The following is a 20,929-nucleotide window of genomic DNA, read 5'->3' as shown; positions in this document are numbered from 1 at the left end:
ATCTCCGTTGNAGGGTCCTCAAACATCCTTCTAGACATACAGCAACAAAAGGGACTGTTGCCTCCTTTATCATTTTGTGGAACCCAAAGAAAAACTGGAAAGACTATAAATGGAAGCTAATTATTGGAGGCTAAGGCTAAAAACAACAAAAAAACATGTGATGCATGAACCTAGGCAATTCCATATTCTGTTTGCAGATAGTTTATTCCTTATGACTTACCCTATCAATAAGAGGACTGTTGTTGGATTTTCACATCACTTCAAAATTACCAAAAATGTCTCCTCCTAAACGATCATCTCCGTTGAAAAGTAAAGCTATTTTTAAAACTGAGAAGCTGAACTTTTTAGATACTAGGTCAAATTAAGCAGCAGCAATCAAGAGTAGTCCCTTTAAGGAAAAAGACATTCAAGAGGTGTTAGAACAATTAAAAATATGGCAACATATTCACCAGGAGGCAAAACATGGAAAGATGTTCAAGTATGAATACAGTATGTTAGAAGCCTATAAATTTTATACCTTTATGAAGGTTAGAGTGTAGCATGAATCTGCAGTGGTCAATCTTTGAGGATGTTAGTGTAACTAAATACTTGGTCCGGGTGGCCATCTGTCTCCTATCCTAAAGAACCTTTACGTTCTGGAAGCAGTGATGCTGTAGGTACCGAGGACAGAGAATGAGCATCTGAGAATTATTCAAAATGAAATGGAGCTAACAGAAGGGTTTGTGGTGCTCCTATGAAATTCTGATTTAATTATTCCTCAGTAAACACTCATTTGCTCTCTCGAAATCTGGAATTTCAAATTATCTCTGCAGATGTACCGCTTGGTGTTGTATATATCTAATGATCGCATTTAAATTGTTTGATTTGCAAACATTTTCAAAACTTACAGGGCTCCATAAGCGGGAAGAGAAGGTGACAGATGGCAGTGAGGGAGTGAACAAAAGCCATTCAATCGTGGTGAGACTTTGCTTTTAGGCTCCCAGAATTTTGGCCTTTTTAAGGAAGAAAAACAACTTAGGAAACCCCAACAAGTGGTTTTAAAAAGTAAAATCTTATTTTTAATTACTCACAAATCTTCAGTAAGCAAAGGAACTTGATTTGATGGTAGAGTACCTAGGCCATGCTGACTGCTGCAATTAATCACCCTCAGTTAATGAATTTTTAGAGTTGCTGCATTTTACTCAACCCAACAGCTGTGGCCATACAAAATGAGTATCAGGGACAGACCAACTTAAAAAGTAACCAAAGGCAGCCTAAAAAGTTATGGAAATGTCTTTGAAAGGCCCAGGTATTTGATGACTGGATAAAGTCATTGAATTCCACCAAACTAAAACAAAAAAACCAAGAATATGTGAATATTTTCCCAAAGAAAGAAAAATCTGAAAACCCCAGATTTCAAAACCACCACCTGTGCCTGACGTTCCCTCATCCACCACCACCACGTTACTGAGCTGCCGCTGTGGGAGCTGGTCAGATTCGAGCCTGGATCAAGTAGGCCCGAGCCCTGCCCGTCTTTCAGTTAACACCTACACCGCGCAGCGCGGAAGGTCGCACGGTTAGAGCCAACTTCTGAATAAATTTCTTCTACATTTGTAAAATAGGATTTTAAAGTCTCGTCCAAGTTTACAAAGGAAAACGTTGTTTAAAAACCCAAGGTTAAAACAAAAGCGTGGCATTTTAAATCCAATTATGACAAAGATTAGGGTTTCACCAAGCAGGCTTCAGTGACGATGCCGCTTCTTTGAGCATGCAACACACCCCTGATACCTTAAATTCCAGGCATGTCTCGTCGCCATGTCCCCCCCCACCTTTGAACTACCCCCCAGTCTGGGGCCCCCCTCCCCTTAATAAACAGCATTATAAAAAGGTAAAATCTAGAGTTAGTGGCAAAATCTTCACAGTAACTTGTTAATAAAGTCGTAGATGGCCGTCAAGGGCATCAGTCAACTGGACCTTGGAAAATTAATTTGATGCAGTTCTGTTCCCCAACCAGCTGCGTCGCACAGAACGGGCAGGCAGCGTGAAATGCGTGAGTCCCGTGCGGCAACGGGATCTGAGACCAGTATTTCGCAGACTTCTCTGAGCACACGTGTCCGCAAGGGGTGAAAGCATGAGTGGGTGGTCCCGCGTCTACATAAAACCCCGCCTCGCAGCCGAGCCAGAGAGGCACGTAGGGGCCCACAGTCCTGCACATGGGACACTCTCTCTCGTTGGCCTCGGTGTCGCTCCGGTGGCCCCAGTTGTGGTACCCGTGCACGTGGCCGCAGCTGAGGTACGCCCAGGGCTGCTTCTCCTCCACCACCTCCTTCCTGTTGATGCTGGGGAAGGCCAAGGTGTTGAGCCCCACGGGGCACTGCGGCCGGGCGGCATTGATCTCCTGCCGGAGCGCCTCGATGTGTTTCTGCGTCGGAGTGTGGAAAAGGCCGTCTGCGGTTCTCCAGAGAAGGGTGGCCCCGCACAGGTCAATGAGGGAGCCGTCCTGCAGCACGTTCGTCTCACTTTCCACCTAGAACAAGTTTGACAGACATGCCTTTTAAAAGCAACATTCAGCAAGTCACCCTAACGTTCTTAAGACTGAAATCCTCTTTCAAGGCAACACAGGCAGGCAGCTTTCTCCTTGCCTCCCTGAAGAACAGGCCTGGGGGGGGAGGGGGGTCACCCCTTCCTGGAGCTGGTGTCCTCCCTGGAACACTGGATGGAACAAGGACATGGCATGCTGACAGCCTAATCGGCACACATGCACCCAGCTTTACGTGCTCAATTACCGCACTGGTTATTTAACTTCACAAATCTCAGTTTCATGTTTCCTCTGTAGGTCAATGCCACTAGTCCTCCTCGACCTCACACAGGACAGGAGATGTCCTACCAGCCCCTGCAGTGAAGATTCACTGTGACCAAGGTGATCCAGAAGATGCTTGTGGGACCCTGCAATGCTTGTGGACCGCATTGGTCCAAACACTGGCCGGTGGGCCACGGCTTCATACAATCTACTGCAGGCCCTGCATTGCTGTGGTGTGGGGAAGCACTCTCCGTTAGCCCTCATGAAAAATAATTTTTAATTTTTTGAGAGATTTAAAACATTTTTTAAATTAAAAAATTTTTTAAAGTTTTGTTTTTGAGAGAGAGAACATATAAGCGGGGAAGGGGCAGAGAAGGGTGGGGGGACAGGATCTGAAGCAGGCTCTGTGCTGACACCAGTGAACCCCATGTGGGGCTTGAGCCCCTGAACCGTGAACCGCTCAACTGACTGAGCCACCCAGGTGCCCCTGGGTTTTGTGTTTAAAATGACCTGCTATGCACCACGTGCTTACAAGTCTGATTGACAGCTGACTAGAAGCAGCAGGCCGGCCTGACCCTCCGTGCGCTAAACCCCGGGGGTAATACAGCTCCTCTCTGAGCCTGAAGACAAGTCTTCGTTAGTAGTGGGAGGCAGACGTGCCGGAGCCAGGGAAGGTCAGTACAATAGTGAAAGTCGTGCGAGGCCACATCAGTGCACAGGCTGAGTGTGGCCTTTGCAGCGCACGGCCTTGGGGTGCACCGTGGCTCAGTCATGCACGAGCTCCAACCTGGGGCAGTTACTTCCGCGGCCTGGGCCTAGGCTGTCCCTTCTGTAAAACTGGACAAGGGGATTTTGAGGGTTAAATAAAACAAACCAAGTGCTGAGAACTACGGCAGGCATACAGTAAGCACTATGTACACATCTGCCACTTTTGCTTTGGTGACAGAAGATCAGAGATGCTTTTTGTTTTTTGTTTTTTTTAAATTTTGAATTTTTTTAAAATTTATTTCTAGGAGAGAGAGAGACAGCGTGTGCAGGGGAGGGTCAGAGAGAGAGGGAGTCACAGACTCTGAAACAGGCTCCAGGCTCTGAGCTGGCAGAGAGCACAGAGCCTGACGCGGGGCTCGAACCCACGAACCGTGAGATCATGACCTAAGCGAAAGTCGGACGCTTAACCGACTAAGCCACCCAGGCGCCCCACAGAGATGCTTTTTGAAAGGGTTTTCCTTGAGCAGAGATTTGAAAAAGTGGTCCGGATCCAGCAGGTGGGCCAGAAGACGCTCCAGAGAGAGGCAGGCAAAGGCCCGGCGGCATGCAAAGGAGGGAGCAGCAGGAATTCCACAGGCGACCGAGCCGGCTGGGCAAGAGCCTCAGGCTGGTGTTCTGGTTGGCCTCCTGTGCCGGAGGGCATCCACGCAGAGTTTTAAGTGGCTATTAAAGAACAGATTGCCTTTCCCAAAGGTCACTTCCGGCAGTGCGGAGGATGGGGTGGATGGGTTTAAGACTAGAGGATGAGGACACCGTGGGAGTCCTGTTCCAGGCAGAGGGTGGGTGCGTCTCAACAAAGGTGAGTGAGCAGTGGCGACAGCCAAGGCAGAGATACTGAATGTTGAGGACTTAGCTCCTGAATTAAGGAAGACAGATTTATGCGTCTGGATCTACTGTCTGCATGGGAGGCAGCTTTCCGGACACAGGGAATCTGGGAGAAATCGCAGATTTAGAGTAAAGGACAGAAACTCAGTTTCGGGTGTGTAGAAGCTGGGGGTCTGTGTGGTGACATACGGGGCATGCGTGACTGCGCATCTGGCTTAGCGTGGCCCCCCCGCCCCGGGACTTACTGGCATGGGGGTGAAGCCCTGGAAAGTGGACGAGACTGCCCAGGCAGGGGGTCAGGGAGGGCAGAGAGGCCCACAGACAGAAGCAGGGCCACCCCGCTGCAAGGCAGGGGCAAAGAACTGTGTGAAGGGCAGGCAGAGGTGCGGGAAGAAGAGAAATTTTTTTGTCAATCTCTGGCTCAAAGGTCTTTCCTTGCTGGCTCTCCTGTGTCCTCAGGTTCAAGCCCAAACTTAACACATTTATTTATAAAATATCTAGGAATAAACCTAAGATGTAAAAGATCCATATGCTGAAAACTATAGAAAACTTATGAAGGAAATTGAAGACGACACAAAACATTATCATGGGTTAGAAGAACGGATATTGTTAAAATGTCAATACTACCCAAAGCAATCTACACATTCAATGCAATCCCTATCAAAATTGGACCAGCATTCTTTTCGAAGCTAAAATGAACAATGCTAAAATTTGTATGAAACCACAAAAGACCCTGAATAGCCAAAGTTATGTTGAAAAAGAAAAGCAAAGCAGAAGGTATCACAATCCTCGACTTTAGCCTCTACTGCAAAGCTATAATCATCAAGACAGTACGGTACCGGCATAAGGACACACAGACCAATGGAATAGAGAACCCAGAGTTGGGCCCACAAATGTATGACCGTTTGACAAAGCTGGAAAAGAGGCAGTCTCTTTAGCAAGTGGTGCTGGGAGAACTGGGCAGCAACATGCACAAAAATGGACCTGGACCCCTTTCTTACACCATACACAAAAATAAATTCTAAATGTGAGCTAGGAAACCGTCAAAACTAGAGGAGAACACAACCTCTTTGACCTCAGCCGTAGCAGTTTCTTGCTCAACACGTCTCCGAAGGCAAGGGAAATTAAAGCAAAACTGAACTATTGGGAGCTCAAGCAAAAAGCTTCTGCTTTTAAAAAATTAAAAGGCAACCAGTGGAATGGGAAAGGATATTTGCAAGTGACATGGATAAAGGGTTAGTATCCAAAATCTATAAAGAACTTACCAAACCCAGCACCTGAAAAACAATCCAGTGAAAAAATGGGCAGAAGACTGAATAGACACTTTTCCAAAGAAGACCTCCAGGTGGCCAACAGATGTGAAACGATGCTCAACATCCCTCATCATCAGGGAAATACAAATCAAAACCACACTGAGATGCAACCTCACACTGGTCACAGTGGCTAAAATTAACAACTCAGCAAACGACAGATATTGGTGAGGATGTGGAGAAATGAGAACCCTCTTGCACTGTTGGGGGAATGCAAATTGATGCAACCACTCTGAAAAACAGTGTGGAGCTTCCTCAAAAAATTAAAACTAGAACTACCCTATGACCCAGCAAGCACTACTAGGAATTTATCCATAGGATACAGTAGAGCTGATGCACAGGTCCACATACACCCCAATGTTTATAGCAGTGCTTTCAACAATGGCCAAATTATGGTAAAGAGCCTGGATAAAGAAGATGTGGTTTATCTATACAATGGAATACTACTTGGCAATGAAAAAGAATGAAATCTGGCCATTTGCAGCAACATGGATGGAACTGGAAGGTATTATGCTGAGTGAAATAAGTCAGTCAGAGAAAGACGGATACCATACGTTTTCACTCATATGTGGAACTTGAGAAATTTAACAGAAGACTGGGAGAAGGGAAGGGGAAAAATAGTTTCAGAGGGAGACAAACCATAAGAGACTCTTAAATACAGAGAACAAACTGAGGGTTGATGGGAAGGGGGGTGATGGGCATGGAGGAGGGCACTTGTGGGGAGGAGCACTGGGTGTTGTATGTTAAGTGATGAATCACGGGAATCTACCCCACAAACTAAGAGCACACTGTATTCATTGTAAGTTAGCTAACTTGACAATAAACTATATATATTAAAAAAAAAGTTTGCTACAGCTCCCTCCCCTCCTACTCCCCCGCACTGCAGCCCAGTACTATAGGGTCCCTTCCCGTCTCACAGGCTGGCATGAGGTTCCCAAGAGGTTTCTCTGAGTAATGCCTAAGAGAGACTTAATATGAAGCATTTTGTAGAACCTGCACAGAACACTACGTTTATTTTCAGATCACCTAAAATTAGGTAAGCAAATTAACTTAGCTGAATTTACTAAATTTTATAGAGCCAAAATAGTTTAATTAAATACCCCAAATATAATTTGATAGATCTATCTAGTACACTCAAATGTAGAGCAATATTATAACTATTGGTAAAACTATTGATAAAAAGTTATCAACTAGGTAAAGGAATAGGATACAATTCAAAGTCTATTCACCTCTTTTCTGTGGTGGTGGTGGTGGTGGGGGATGCTCCTGAAAGGGCGTTTCCCCCACGTTTAATTGATGGTGATGATCAAGGACAAAGCTGGTGTGATGAGGAACCAAGGCGGTTGTTACACATCGGCACCTTAAATGCCTGGTCGGATATTAATACAGAACCTTCTGCGCTCAGCACTAACTCCACACTGTGAGCAGAGGGCATCCACTACTTTTACAGTATTCTGGATCTTTCGCAGATCACTTTATCCTCCACATTTTGTGTTACATTGCAAATGTCGAGTTACTGCCAGAGACCGTTCTCTAAATCTAATCTCCGGATAGAAAATTTACATCCATGCAACAGCCATATGTACAGAAGGGGAGTCATAATCTGAGACATAAGCTCAAAGAATCGGTAGGTTTTCACTGCCAACTGTCCCCCCTGGTTAATCAGAGGGGGTTGCAGGGGAGGACAGGTCCCTTCATCCCCACGGTGCCTGATGGAAGCTCAGACACCCTTCCTGTAGGCCGGGCCCATCGTGCAGGGCAGATGTAAGGGTCTCCTCCAGGGATGAGCTTGGAAACCAGTCTTGATTTAGTGCGACCCATGCACACAAGCTATTTTTGGACTTCTTTTCAGTAGCACTGCCACCTTCTCTGACACACACAGCTGCCTGCGCTGGGCCACTGCACAGTCACCAGAGTGGGCACAAAACCCATCCTATAAATGTGCCTTTGGAGATGGACGTGCCCTGTGCGGACTCTGGCATACGCTTTCTATCTCCTAAGAAAGCAAATGCTCTGGTGTCAGCCACCTCGGGTGACAGCCAGGTGTCCCTCCCCACAAGCTGATACCTAGTGGCAGCCTGAAGTCTAGATCCTCAGTCAGGGAGGACTGAGTTTCAATCCCATCTGCTGCTACCTTCCCACTCTGGTACCCTGGGCAATAATGAACCGCTCTATGCCATACCTTCCTCATCCATAAAATGGGCAAGATCCTACTTCCTTGAATGAAGCTGCTCAGATGTAATGAGCTAAGGTCTCTGAAATGTTAATGTAGTGCCTGCACCCAGCAACCATTTACTGACTTCTACTGTGGCCTTGATCATGACTGATAACCAGCTCAGCCAACTCTGGTCAGTTTGTATAAAGTTATCCAGCGATCAGAAACAAAGTTATCTGAAAGACCTGCTTTCACATTCGGTGCCCTCTTTGGCCTCTTGAAAAGTGTTTACACAGAGGTTACTGCATTTGCTTTGGGCTCTCTTAGAAAACGCTTCTCCTATTTACTCAGTCGGGATGTTCTATAACATGCAGAATGTTTACTGTAAAATGCAGAAGCTGCACTTGTAGTGAAATAGAAATAAAAATAACAGTTCCCTACAAACATCTAGTAGAGACTAGCCAACCAGGTTAGTAAAACAGTGCCCCCTCCGCACCCCCGCCATCTTCTTTTTCCTTTTTTAGTATTCCTGGTTATCATCTCGCTGAAAAATGCTAGATCACACTCTATGTTTTTTCTGGGGTGGGGGATTCTGAAGAAAACATTTGCTCTCTCTTATTCCAGCTTCTGCCTAACAATTAATTAAAGGCACTGGAGGAGAAAGTTTACTTAGAAATTTCTGGCACTGTGCCCCACAGCTGTGGTAAGATCAGAAACCCAAAGCTTCCCTTTGGGTTTGAGAATTATGAGCTTTCCCAAAGCTCATAATTCTCCACAGAAGAAAGGGTTAAAAAACCAACTGCTTTAGGGTGTTTGGGATAAGTAGTGCTATTTATAGGAAAATATTAACATGCCAAATCAATGCCCTCTATGAATTATTTCAAGTAAAAAGTTTTACGATTTTGGCGACTTATATAGGGAACTATGTATTAATTTCTCACTATGAACCTAAGGGAAAAAAGCTAACTTAATTCTCTTTTAGTTCCAGGAAGTCTAGTAAATAATTCTGTAATTCATAATTTTCACTAATTAGTCTTGGACAGCTCAGAATTTTTCCAAATTAGTAAAGTTTTGTACTAAAAATAAGTTTGTCCTTCTTTATCGAATTTAAGCAGAAATCTGTGGTGAAGCATATAGTAAAAGATATGCTGTTAAGGCAGGGAAGGAACAAAAAGGTAATTTTCGTCTTCTATGGGGAAAGCTTAATCATTGAAGGAAATAAGCCTTTCTCCCTAGCACTTTCAGGGGCGTGTGGAATTCTCGTTCTCCTGGGTCAATAGAACGGAGTCCTGGTGCCCCTACAGAGGTTTTGAGTTTCAGGGGAGAAAAACGACACTCCTTGTGCTAGGCTTTTGCAGTCTGGTGCGTTTTCCAGAGTGAAGACCACTCACCAGCTTTCCCCTTTGCTGGGCCGACCTGGTTTCTCGCAAGGTGTACACGTCTCCACATACAGAGATCTCACGCCAGACCCCAGGCTGGGACTCTTCAGTGAAGCCCCCTCGAGGATGCATCACCAGCACGCCATTTGTAGTGAGCCCGTCCATGTGGCCATCGGGATTTTTCCATTTTGCTGCCTTTTCCTGGAGAGCACACCACAGAACAGAAAAAGCATGCTAAGATTATGTTCAAAAGGAAGGGATTCCAGGATCTCTTTAAAATATCCGGTGTGGGCATAAGGAAGGAAAGTGATGAATTTTCATTTTCTATTTAAAGCTAATAATCAGAAGGATAAAATATGCAATTATTCTGATAACATGAAAGTGCTAAAATGTATGAATGATTTATCACTGGATATGCATTATATTCATCTTGGGAGCTTAAAAAAAAAAAAAGCAAGAAAGAACCTGAGGCCTGGGCCCTTCCCTCAGGGATTCTTTTCTTCCCACCGCCCTCACCCCTGGAAGAGTCCAGGAATCTAGTATATGTTCTTCAGTTACATTTGTGCAATTCTTTTGCCCCATATCTACCAGCACGTTACATGCAATCATTACCTGGGAAGTAGACAGAAGAAAGAGGAAAAATCATACAAAATTTTTAAGAATGTTAGTCTAGCAAGTTGTGGCTAGTATCTCTTCATAAATATCCATGTTTGGATCCTCAAAGATGGAATGTAAAGAGCGCTTGATATAACGGCAGGACAAACACCCCGGGATACTTGTGTCACAGCGATTTCTCTCCTCTTTCTTGGGGACACAGCCAGCTACTGGTCACATGACTTGGGAGTAAATTCTGATTAGGATAAGCCCTCTTGCCAGTGACTGAGCTCTGGCCAACGAGACATGAATGGATCTTTAGGAACCTTCCTGGTGAGGCTCCTTTGCTCTAAAAAGCAAGAGGGGAAGGGATGTGATGTTAGCCTCCCAGCAGCACAGGTCATTCCTTTTTCCTTGCCCCTCAGATGTACAACTAATCAGACATCTGTAATCAAAAAAGAGCATGCCTGTACAGCATCCAGGTCACCTGAGAGAGCCCAGGAAAGTGGGTGCATTGAAACCCAGAGGAGGCAGCAGAGGGGAGTTGCTGGGGAGCCAGGAGGCAGCAAAGGCGGAGGCTAGTGAACAGGCAGGTAGCATAACCTTTCTGACAAAGGAGGTGGAGGTTGAAGGCGGTGAGTGGGGGACTGCCCCCTGCATGTTATGTAGCTGGAAGGACCCAATGTTGTCTTCAGGGAAAGACTGCAGTGAGTTGGGGAAGGGAAATAGGCAAAAAGAACTTCCGGGAAGGGTCTCCTGTTCTCTGCCCCAGGGTTCTGGCCCATGGACTTCTGGGACCCCCCTTCATCCTGACCCCAAGTTGAGGATCCCCCTTCCAGTCTGTGGGCACATCAAAGCCCCAAGAGCTAAGCACACACACCTCTCCCCACTCTGCGGCACCCCCATTCCTTTTCCCTTGGCTGCAACTCCCAATCCTAGGAGGAAGTCAGCCCCTACCCCAAGAGAAAACAAAAACTTGTGCTATAGCATCACCTTCTGGAAAAGAAAAAGAAGGCTCCTAACTACCAACTCATTGAACTGTTAGAACCAAAGTAAGCAGAACCTTGCCTAAATAGGGTGTTCCCTATTTGAAATGTGGGGACAGAGGCACTTTTAACTAAATGCCATGAAAAATCACAGTGATACAGTATTACAAAAGGAAATGAACCCAAAGACATGGAATAATGCAATCTAACTGATAAAGAATTCAAAACAGCTGTTATGAAGAAATTTAATGAGCTGCAAGAAAACTCAGAAAGGCAATACAATAACCTCAGAAATAGACATAAGGAATACTTTACCAAAGACACCAAAATTGTAAAAAAAAAAAAACAAAAAACAAATTTTGGGTCTGAAGAACTCCATAAATGACATGAAGAATGCACTGGAATGCATTGGAAATAGAGCAGATCAGATGGAAAAGAGAATTAGTAAGTTGGAAGGCTAGAATAAAGAAATGATTCAGATGGAAGAGGAGAGAGAACTAAGATTTAAAAGAAGTGAAGAAACACAACAAAAGTTGGCAAACACCATTAGAAAAACCAACATATGAATAATGAATTTTCTAGAAAGAGAAGAGAGGGAGAAAAGGACAGACAGCATATTTAAAGATATTATTCCTGAGAACTTCCAAAACCTGGGGAAAGAACTGGATATACAAAGTCCACGAAGCTAACAGAACACCTTATTATCTCAATGCAAGATCTTATCCAAGACACGTTATATTGAAAGTGCTAAAAGTCAACAATAAAATTTTCAAGGCAGCTGGGGTGGGGGGAGGGTGGGGAAGACAGTAACCTACAAAAGAATCTCCAGCAGGCTATCAAACTTCTCAGATACAAACTGTCTGCAAGAATTTTCTACCCAGAAAAGTTATGCTTCAGATATGAAGGAGAATTAAAGGCCTTCCCAGACAAACAAAAGTGGAAGAGTTCACCACCGGCCTGCCTTACAAGAAGTGTTCAAATGAGCTTTTCAAGCTAGAATGAAAAGACAGAAGTACACAAAACTCTGATTAAGGTGATAGTCAGAATTATAAAACTATAAATCTTTATAATAGTATATTAACTCCCAATTATAGCATAAAGGTTAAAGGCAAAGAACATTAAACATCCCTATAATAAATAATAAAAACAACTACAGCTACTACAACTTGGTAACACAATCCAGCATAAAAAGAGATCCTTTGTGACATCAAAAATATAAAAGGAAAAGAGTAAAAGGATAGAATCTTCATAGGAAAATGAAGATAAATTGCTATCAGCAGAAAAAGGACTATTTTATCTAATGAGATATTTTATGTAAACCTCATGATAACCAGAAAACCAAAATAAATTTAGAGTAGAGACACAAAACATTAAAAGAAGAGTGGGAGACTGAGCAAAAAACACCCTGGAAAACCACCAAAGTATAAAGATAGATAGAAACAGAAGGAAAAAGAACAATGGAGAGACAAAATAGCCAAAAAGTAAAAGAGAAAATGGCAGTAATAAGTCCTTACATATCAATAATCACACTAAATGCAAATGCATTGACTCACCAAAAGGCATAAAGTGGCTGATGGATCTAAAAAAACAAAAAACCGAAAAACCAGAAGACCCAACTATATGCTGCCCTACAGGAGATTCATCTCAGCTTTAAAGACACATATAGGCTCAAAATGAAAAGATGGAAGATGATATTCCAAGCAAACAGAATACAAAAGAAGGAAGCTATAGCTATACTTATATCAGACAAAATAGATCTGAAACCAAAAAGGGTAATAAGAGACAAAGTTATTACATAATCATAAAGGGATAAGTACATCAAGAAAATATAATGATTATATGTATGTACGGAGATTATGGATATATATATCCATCCCCAATATCCAAGTACCAAATTATATTAAGCAAATAATTAACAGATCTAGAAGAAAAATATACAATAGAATAATTGTAGGGGACTTCAATACCCCACTATCAACAATGGATAGAGTTTTCAGACAGAAAATGAAGAAGGAAACATTGGAATTAAATACTTTAGAACAAGGACTTAATAGATATGTACAGAACATTCTATCCCACAGAATATATTTTTCTCAAGTGTACTAGAATGGTCTTCAGGAAAGATATGATAGGCCACAAAACAAATTTTAGCAACTTTAAGATGACTAAAATCATATCAACTATCCTCCCTGACGACATTGCTATGAAAGTAGAAAGTTACAGTAAGAGGAAACTGAGAAGATCTACAAATATGTGGAAACTAAACCACTACTGGGTCAAAGAAGAAATCAAAAGGGAAAAATTATCTTGAGACAATTGAAAAGGAGAACAATATATCAAATATAGTGGGATACAGCAAAAACAGTCCTGAGAAGTTTACAGCAATAAACATGTATATAAGAAATTAGAAAGGTCTCGAACAACCTAACTTTACATTTCAAGGAACTAGAAAAAGAAAAACACAAAAACAGCAAGCTCAAAGTTAGCAGAAGGAAGGACATTAAGGATCCAAGCAAAATAAATCAAATAGAGACCAGAAAAACAACAGAAGAGATCAACAAAACTAAGAGCTGGTTCTTGGAAAAGATAAACAAAATTGACAAACCTTTAGATAAACTCAGTAAAAAGAGAGAAGACTCAAAGTTAGAAATAAAAGAGGCGATATTATACCTGATATCACAGACATACATAGAATCATGAAAGACTGCTAGAACGTAGAAGAAATGGACACATTTCCAGAAACACACATCCTAGCAAGACTTAATCAGTAAGACTCAGAAAGTGGGTAAAGAGATTGAATGAGTAATAATAATAAAAAAAAAAAACACCAAGAAAATTCCAGGACCAGATGGCTTCAACTAGTGAATGTGACCAAACATTTAAAGAACTCTTCCAAAATATTGAGCAGGAAGGAACATTTCCAAACTCATTCTATGAAGCCAGCATTACTTTGATAACAAAACCAGATAAGGATACCACAAGAAAATTATAGACCAATGTCCTTGATAAATGTAGATGCAAAAATTCTCAACAAAATATGAACAAACCACATAAAAGGATTAGACACCATGACCAAATGGGATTTACCCCTGAGATGCAAGGATGGTTCAACAGATGCAAATTAATAAATGTAACACATACATCAATAAAATGAAAGATAAAAAAAATCACATGATCAAGTCAATAGACCCAGAAAAATTATTTAACAAAATACAACATCCTTTCAGAATAAAAAAGCCTTAACAGATTAGCTACAGAAGGAAGATACTCAACATAATATAGGCCATATATGACAAACCTATGGCTAAACATCAGACTCAAGGGAGAAACACTGAAAGCGATTCCTCCAAGATCAGAAAATAAGACAAGGATGCCTCCTCTTACCATTTCTATTCAATCTAGTACTAGAGGTCCTGGCCAAAGCAATTAGGCAGGGTGAAGAAATAAATGGCATACAAACTGGAAAGAAAGAAGTAAAATTGTCACTATTTGCTCAATATGATCTTATATATTGAGAATCATAAAGAGTCTGTCAAAAACCTTGTGGAATTAATGATTTCAGTTAAGTAAAAGACACCAAACCAACATTCAGAAATAAGTTGCACTCCCTGACACAAATGAGGAAGCATCTGAAAAAGGCAAAAAGAAAACTATCCCATTCATAACAGCATCAAAAACAAAATACTTAGGAATAAATTTAATCAGGGAAGTGAAGGATCTATACGATGAAAAGTATAAAACTTTGTACTGAAACTTCACTGAAAGAAATTGAAGACACAGACAAATGGAAAGGCACCCCATGTTTATGAATCGGAAGAATATTGTTAATAGTCAAAATGTGGAAAGAGCCCAAATGTCCATGGATAAGATGAATGGATAAAGATGTGGTATATATATACAATGGAGTATTACTCGGCCATTGAAAAGAATGAAATTTTGCCATCTGCAATTACATGGATGGAATTAGAGGGTATTATGCTAAGCGAAATTAGTCAGAGAAAGACAGATATCATATGACGTCACTCATATGAGGACTTTAAGATACAAAACAGATGAACATAGGGAAGGGAAGCAAAAATAATATAAAAACAGGGAGGGGATAAAATATATGAGACTCTTAAATATAGAGAACAAACAGAGGGTTGCTGGAGGGGTTGTGGGGGGGGATGGGCTAAATGGGTAAGGGGAATTAAGGAAATCTACTCCTGAAATCACTGTTGTACTATATGCTAATTAACTTGAATGTAAATTAAAAGATAAATTAAAAAAATAAAGCACAGGGGTGCCTGGGTGGCTCAGTTGGCTAAGCGTCCCACTTCGGCTCATGTCATGATCTCATGGTTCGTGGGTTCTGGCCCCGCGTCGGGCTCTGTGCTGACAGCTAGCTCAGAGCCTGGAACGTGTTTCGGGTTCTGTGTGTGTGTGTCTCTCTCTCTCTGATCCTCCCCTGTTTATGCTCTCTCTCTCTCTCTCAGAAATAAATAAAACATTAAAAAAATAAAGCACAAATAAATATTTTAAAATAAAAAAAGGAGAATATTGTTAAAATGGATATACCACCCAAATCCATCTACTACATATTCAATACAATCTCCATCAAAATGTTAAAGGAATTCTTCACAGAAATAGAATAAGTAATCCTAGGGGCGCCTAGGTGGCTCAGTAGGTTGAGCGTCCAACTTCGGCTCAGGTCATGATTTCACGGTTCGTGGGTTCGAGCCCTGCATCAGTCTCTGTGCTGAACGCTTGCTCAAACTCTGGAGCCTGCTTCAGATTCTGTGTCTCCTTCTCTTTCTGTCCCTCCCCTGGTCACACCCTGTCTCATGCTCTCAAAAATAAATACATATAAAAAAAGAATAAATAATCCTAAACTTCATGTGCAACCACAGAAGACACCAAAGAGCCAAAAAATTAAAAAGAGAACTACCATATGATCCAGAATTTCCACTTCCAGGCACATACCCACAGGAAAACAGGATTTCAGTGAGATATATGCACTCCTATGTTATCTCATTATTCCCAACAGCCATTATTGGAAACCACCCCAATGCCCATCAATAAATGAATGGATAAAAAAGACACTGTACATATACACAGTAAAATATTATTTATACATGAGAAAGGAGGGTAGCCTTCCATTTCCAACAACACGGGATGGACCCTGAGTGCGTTATGCTAAGCAAATTAAGTCAGAGAAAATAAGTACTACAGGATATCATTTATAGGTAGAATCTAACAAGGTTAAGCTTATGAAAGAGCAAAGTGGTAGTTACCAGGGATGGATGGGGGCAGAGGGACATGGGGAGAGTGGTCAGACTGATGGTGTTTAAGGGTACAAACTTGTAATGAATTAGCAAATTCAGCGTATAGAGAATTAGCCATTGAGATCTAAGGCACTGTATTCTGAATACAGACCATGTTACTGTACTGTAATTGTGACTGTGGTAAACACTGCTACCGCAGCATTCATTTTACAACATATAAATGTATCAAAGTAACATGACCGTACCCCTTACACTCACACAATGGTACATGTCAAATTCATTCAACGGCAAAAAGTAAATAAAAAGCAATAAAAAGAGATAAGACTAGAAACGGCCTGTGCCGCCTCTTCTTCAGCTAGGAGTCATTATGTGGAGGGATGTCTGGAAGTGCAGGAGACATCTCTGTCCCTAAGGCCGCCTGAGGAAGCGGATTTGCCCAGGGAGGGAGGGGGCAAGAGAGAACCTGGCTCCCTGGACGTCACAGAACTGCCAAATCCATCAACCCTGGGCCTGCCTTCCCTGGCGCTCCGTTTTACTTGAAATCACACATTTTTGTTACTGGTTAGGCCATTGTGCATGTTTCTTTTTTCTCTTGCAAAAACATCCTGATTAAAAAAAACCCAAAACTATATTAAAACTGGATATTCACCAAAACTTCTGGGTTTGATTTACAGAGAAACCTTACGAAGCCAGAGACTTTTTTTATTATTTTAATGAATTTAAANTGATCCATTCGTCAGTTGATGGACACTTAGGTTCTTTCCATGTTTTGAAGCCAGAGATTTTTAATCTGTGGTGTTCTCTGTAATATCACACTTATAACACCTGACCTGTAGCACAGCAAACACTCAGTGACAATTTTTTGAATGAATGTCACTTTTTCCTTGGAACCCCATTTATGTAGATTTGACCATTTATTTTTCCCTCTGAAACCAACCCCCTTAAATCTACTAAGAATCCATTAAGAACAATGTTAATATACATTTTTAAAAAAAGATAATTACATACTGTAATTTAGCAAATGGAACAAGTATCAAGTAATGACTTCGTTACTTTCAGATTTTTAATAACAGCCTTCTAAACTCCACATCTGAAAACTAAAATCTCCAAATCTAACAAGAGGCATTGTGTCAAGCAGATTTTTGGCCACATCAACTGTTACATCTGATAATAATGGGTGTTATTCCTGAAACAATAGACTTAGTCACAGTACTTACTCCAAGAAAGATGTTTTTGGAAGAGTCGAATCCGGCTGCGAATATCCGTGCTGTGTAAGGTTCACTCCTGTCGCAGACGATCCTGCAGGCAAACCTGGATATGGTGCTCTGTGTAATCTGGGCCTCATCGTTGTTCTGACTGCCCGAAATCGTGTCTGTAACAACGAAGTCGATAGGGCTTTCTGTTGATCTGCCCACCTAAATAAATCAAATGCACTCATGACTCATTTGAAAAGTATGTCACCATATTTTCTTCACATGGAATGAGCGTTCCGGATCCCTTTAGCATTCATTATCTACTCTGAGGGAAGGAATTTAATGAAAAAATAAATGTAGTTCTGTTCCTTTTCTTGTTTAACTGTGATATTATAGTAACCAATCATCAGATTTTAAATATTAAGATAAAATGTAAATTTTTTATTTGAGAGAAAAATATGAAGTCTTGCCCCCCCCCCCAGATTGTATCTCTTGGATCAGGTAAAACATTGCTTTAACAGCAAATTATTCTCTCCCTCACCAACTCCTCCACCCCCCCTCTATTTCCAGCTGGAAAAAAACAAGATTTTAAAGAAAGCCAAGAAACAAAGGAACCGGTGCCCGGCCACAGGGATTGTTTTTCCCCACTAAGTAAATCCAGTGACTCATGGCATGGAGCAAGAATAGCCCTAACCCAGACAGAGACCAAATGGCTGTTGCCATGCTCCATGTAAATGAGAATGATGTAGAGGGCTATACAAGTCAGCCCAGAGTCTGGGATGCAGTCAAATGAAATATTTAAAAAGCTGGTCTTAACATTTCAATTTTGAAGTAAAAAAAAATCTCTCTTGGGAAAGTCTAAAAGAGTTGCCAATAATATGTTGACTTACTTTCCTTGGTAAGTTTAAACACTTCCAGAAAGAATACATTTCATTAGGAAGATCTTATAGTTCTAAAAAAGGGTCTCATACTCAATAAATAAAAATAAGGTAGGTACTGCTCTGTCCTGGGAACTGGGAAGAGTTAAGTATTTCTTTACAAATAAAGAAATTCTCAAGGAGTGCCTGGATTGCTTAGTCAGCTAAGCGTCTCACTTTGGCTCAGGTCATGATCTCGTGGTTCGTGAGTTCGAGACCACCAATGGGCTCTGTGTTGATAGCTCAGAGCCCGGAGCCTGTTTCAGATTCTGCATCTCCCTCTCTCTCTGCCTCTTCCCTGCTCATGCTCTGTCTCTCTCAAAAAAAGATAAACATTAAAAAAAATTTAAAAAATCCTCAAGACAAAATATTAAAACGTACATGTAATGCTGTTCTATGCATCTATTAACTAGTAAAAAGTGATGTTATTTATATGCCAAAGAGACTTTTTAAATTAAAATCACTTATATGTAAATAAATCATTTCTCACTAAAATGGGATACTAACGTTCTCTCCTAACACTGGTGACTTTGATTCAGAAGCTGACAAGGGGAGGGACACATGGAGCCCCCAGATGTGTACAGGTAAGCCCCCCCAAAAGTTAATTTCCCAGGTGTTTTTACCCTGATCTCAAAATTCTATCTAAAACAGAAGATGTAATATATTTTTCACCCTAATGAATAAAAGTAAAAAATATGTATCATCTTGTATCATTTAACTCTGTTGGCTTCCTGGAAAATTATTATTCTATTTCTTTTGCAAATCTCACACATTTTTATGCACAGACTATCTGTATTAAGCCAACAGACAACAGGCATCTATTTTCTGTCTCCTCCTCCTCCTTTTTTTTTTTTTACAATCCTTAATTTCTTGTCCTAATGTGCCTGGAAGAAGTAAACCTCTGGTTTCACGGAAACTCATCAACTTGAAAAGATGCATATTGCCTGCATTTCATTCAGGTTTTGAAAATATGTAACGCGTTTAAGATGCAACATAAAACCTAAATTAACAGATCTTATAAAACTTTACCATACAATTCATCTTTCTAAAGTTAAAGACTTCCCTCTGCTAGATTCATTTAAAAGCTGGGTACGTAACTCAGAAGCTCTGATTCAGTCTGCTCCCTTTTATGAGCCTTTATTTTTTTTTGGAAAGCTATTCTCTTAGCGACTTTCAAGTATACAATACAGTATTATTAACTATAATCACCATGCTGTACATTAGATCCCCAGAATCTATTCATCTTACAGCTGGAAGTTTGTACTATGTGACCAACTTCTTCTTTCCCCCACACCCTCAGCCCCTGGTAACTACCATTCTAGTCTCCGCTTTTATGGTTTCGATTTGTTTTTCTTTTAAGATTCCACATATAAGTGATATCACACAGTATTTGCTTTGCCCTATTTCATTGTCAAATATTTTTTTAATTAGAAAAGTAAATACTTATTGCAAAATATTTTACAAATATAGAAAAGTTATAAACAAGAAAATAAAGGCTACTCTAAACTCAGGAATAAACTTGTCCTGTCCAATGAATACAGTTGCCCAGAGAAGCTTGGGAGGGAAATGTGGTAAGTTCTACAATTGCCTGAAGCTCTCACAGTCTCTGACATAGTTTCTGTTACCTCCATGCAAGAAGGCAGAAACTCTTCAAGCTCTCTTATAGGCTCAAAGCCAAAGCCATGCTCTGGTAGAATGTCACACAACTGTTACTGTCCACAAAGATTACTGTCTTCTGGAAAGGCCACTGTGATTTCATCCCAATATATTAATGTCTTGATGAATTAACTGAAATGGACTGTAAAACATGACATTTCAACTGGACCATACCGTTACGATCAATTATTTCAAGTCACTGATACTTATCTGACTCGTCATGTTTCAATTGTTTACCAATTCACTCCCACTTAATTCTAACCTATAGGGTGCCAGTAAAATTCTATACTGTCAGATACAAACCCGATGTTGCTTTTGCCAGAAAAAAAAAACCTAAGCCACTTTCCTGCTGAAAGCTCACCTTGTGTGCAAAAGTTGGAACCCATCCTTTTGAATACTGGATCAATTCTACATTATTTTAAGGGAGGTCATGTAGACAAGCCAAGATGCTCCTGAATTTCATCTGATAATCATACAGTGCTGATATCCATAGAGTAGCCACAGGGAGAATTTTACTGATACCACAGACACGGCATCATTCAGCACTGTAAGTTTTATATATTTTAGAAAAGTCTGGGTTTGCCTGGTTGTTAGGTCGAAGTCAGTACAGGTAGGAAGGCACTGAAGAACTTGGGAGGGCTCCCCTCATCTTTCCTGGACCAACGGCACCCATGTCTCTGCATCTATAACCTTATTTTCTGACGTCCCTCCTAAGACAGGGATGGAACATTGCCGCTTCTATCCAAGACCAATCTGTCTGCTGGGATTGGTGTCTCCATGTTCTTCCCAAGGATTCTGTTCCTGGTACTGTCCCCTCCCTCTCTCAAATCTTTAATTTCTCTTTTATACTAGATCTTGCCATCAGCTACCAAACACATTGTGAAGCTTCCCCAACTCTGTTACTCTGTAGGGGTAAAAGGACCAATTTGGGGGCGCCTGGGTGGCTTAGTTGGTTAAGCGTCTGACTTTTGCTTAGGTCATGATCTCACGGTTCGTGGGTTCGAGCCCCGCGTCAGGCTCTGTGCTGACTGCCAGCTCAGAGCCTGGAGCCTGTTTCAGTCTGTGACTCCCTCTCTCTCTGACCCTCCCCTGCTCACGCTGTT

General features: G+C 41.5%; 1 protein-coding gene across 1 annotated transcript in view; it reads right to left on the bottom strand.

Moving 5' to 3' along the window:
• Positions 1-1,858: 1,858 nt before the first annotated feature.
• Positions 1,859-20,929, bottom strand: part of PELI2 (pellino E3 ubiquitin protein ligase family member 2) — a 141,112-nt gene continuing 122,041 nt past the window's right edge. Inside the window, exons 8-10 of the mRNA XM_077769095.1 lie at positions 17,278-17,475; positions 9,229-9,417; positions 1,859-2,506 (exon numbers count right to left, since the gene is read on the bottom strand). Of these exons, the coding sequence (XP_077625221.1) occupies positions 1,940-2,506; positions 9,229-9,417; positions 17,278-17,475 (954 nt within the window). The 3' untranslated portion in view covers positions 1,859-1,939. The remainder of the gene's footprint in view (positions 2,507-9,228; positions 9,418-17,277; positions 17,476-20,929) is intronic.

This window comes from Crocuta crocuta, unplaced genomic scaffold, assembly GCF_008692635.1.
Source record: "Crocuta crocuta isolate KB4526 unplaced genomic scaffold, BGI_CrCroc_1.0 scaffold10, whole genome shotgun sequence".
Lineage (NCBI taxonomy): Eukaryota > Metazoa > Chordata > Mammalia > Carnivora > Hyaenidae > Crocuta > Crocuta crocuta.
The sequence above is the reverse complement of the archived record's forward strand: the minus strand, read 5'-3'. Positions and strand labels throughout refer to the sequence as shown.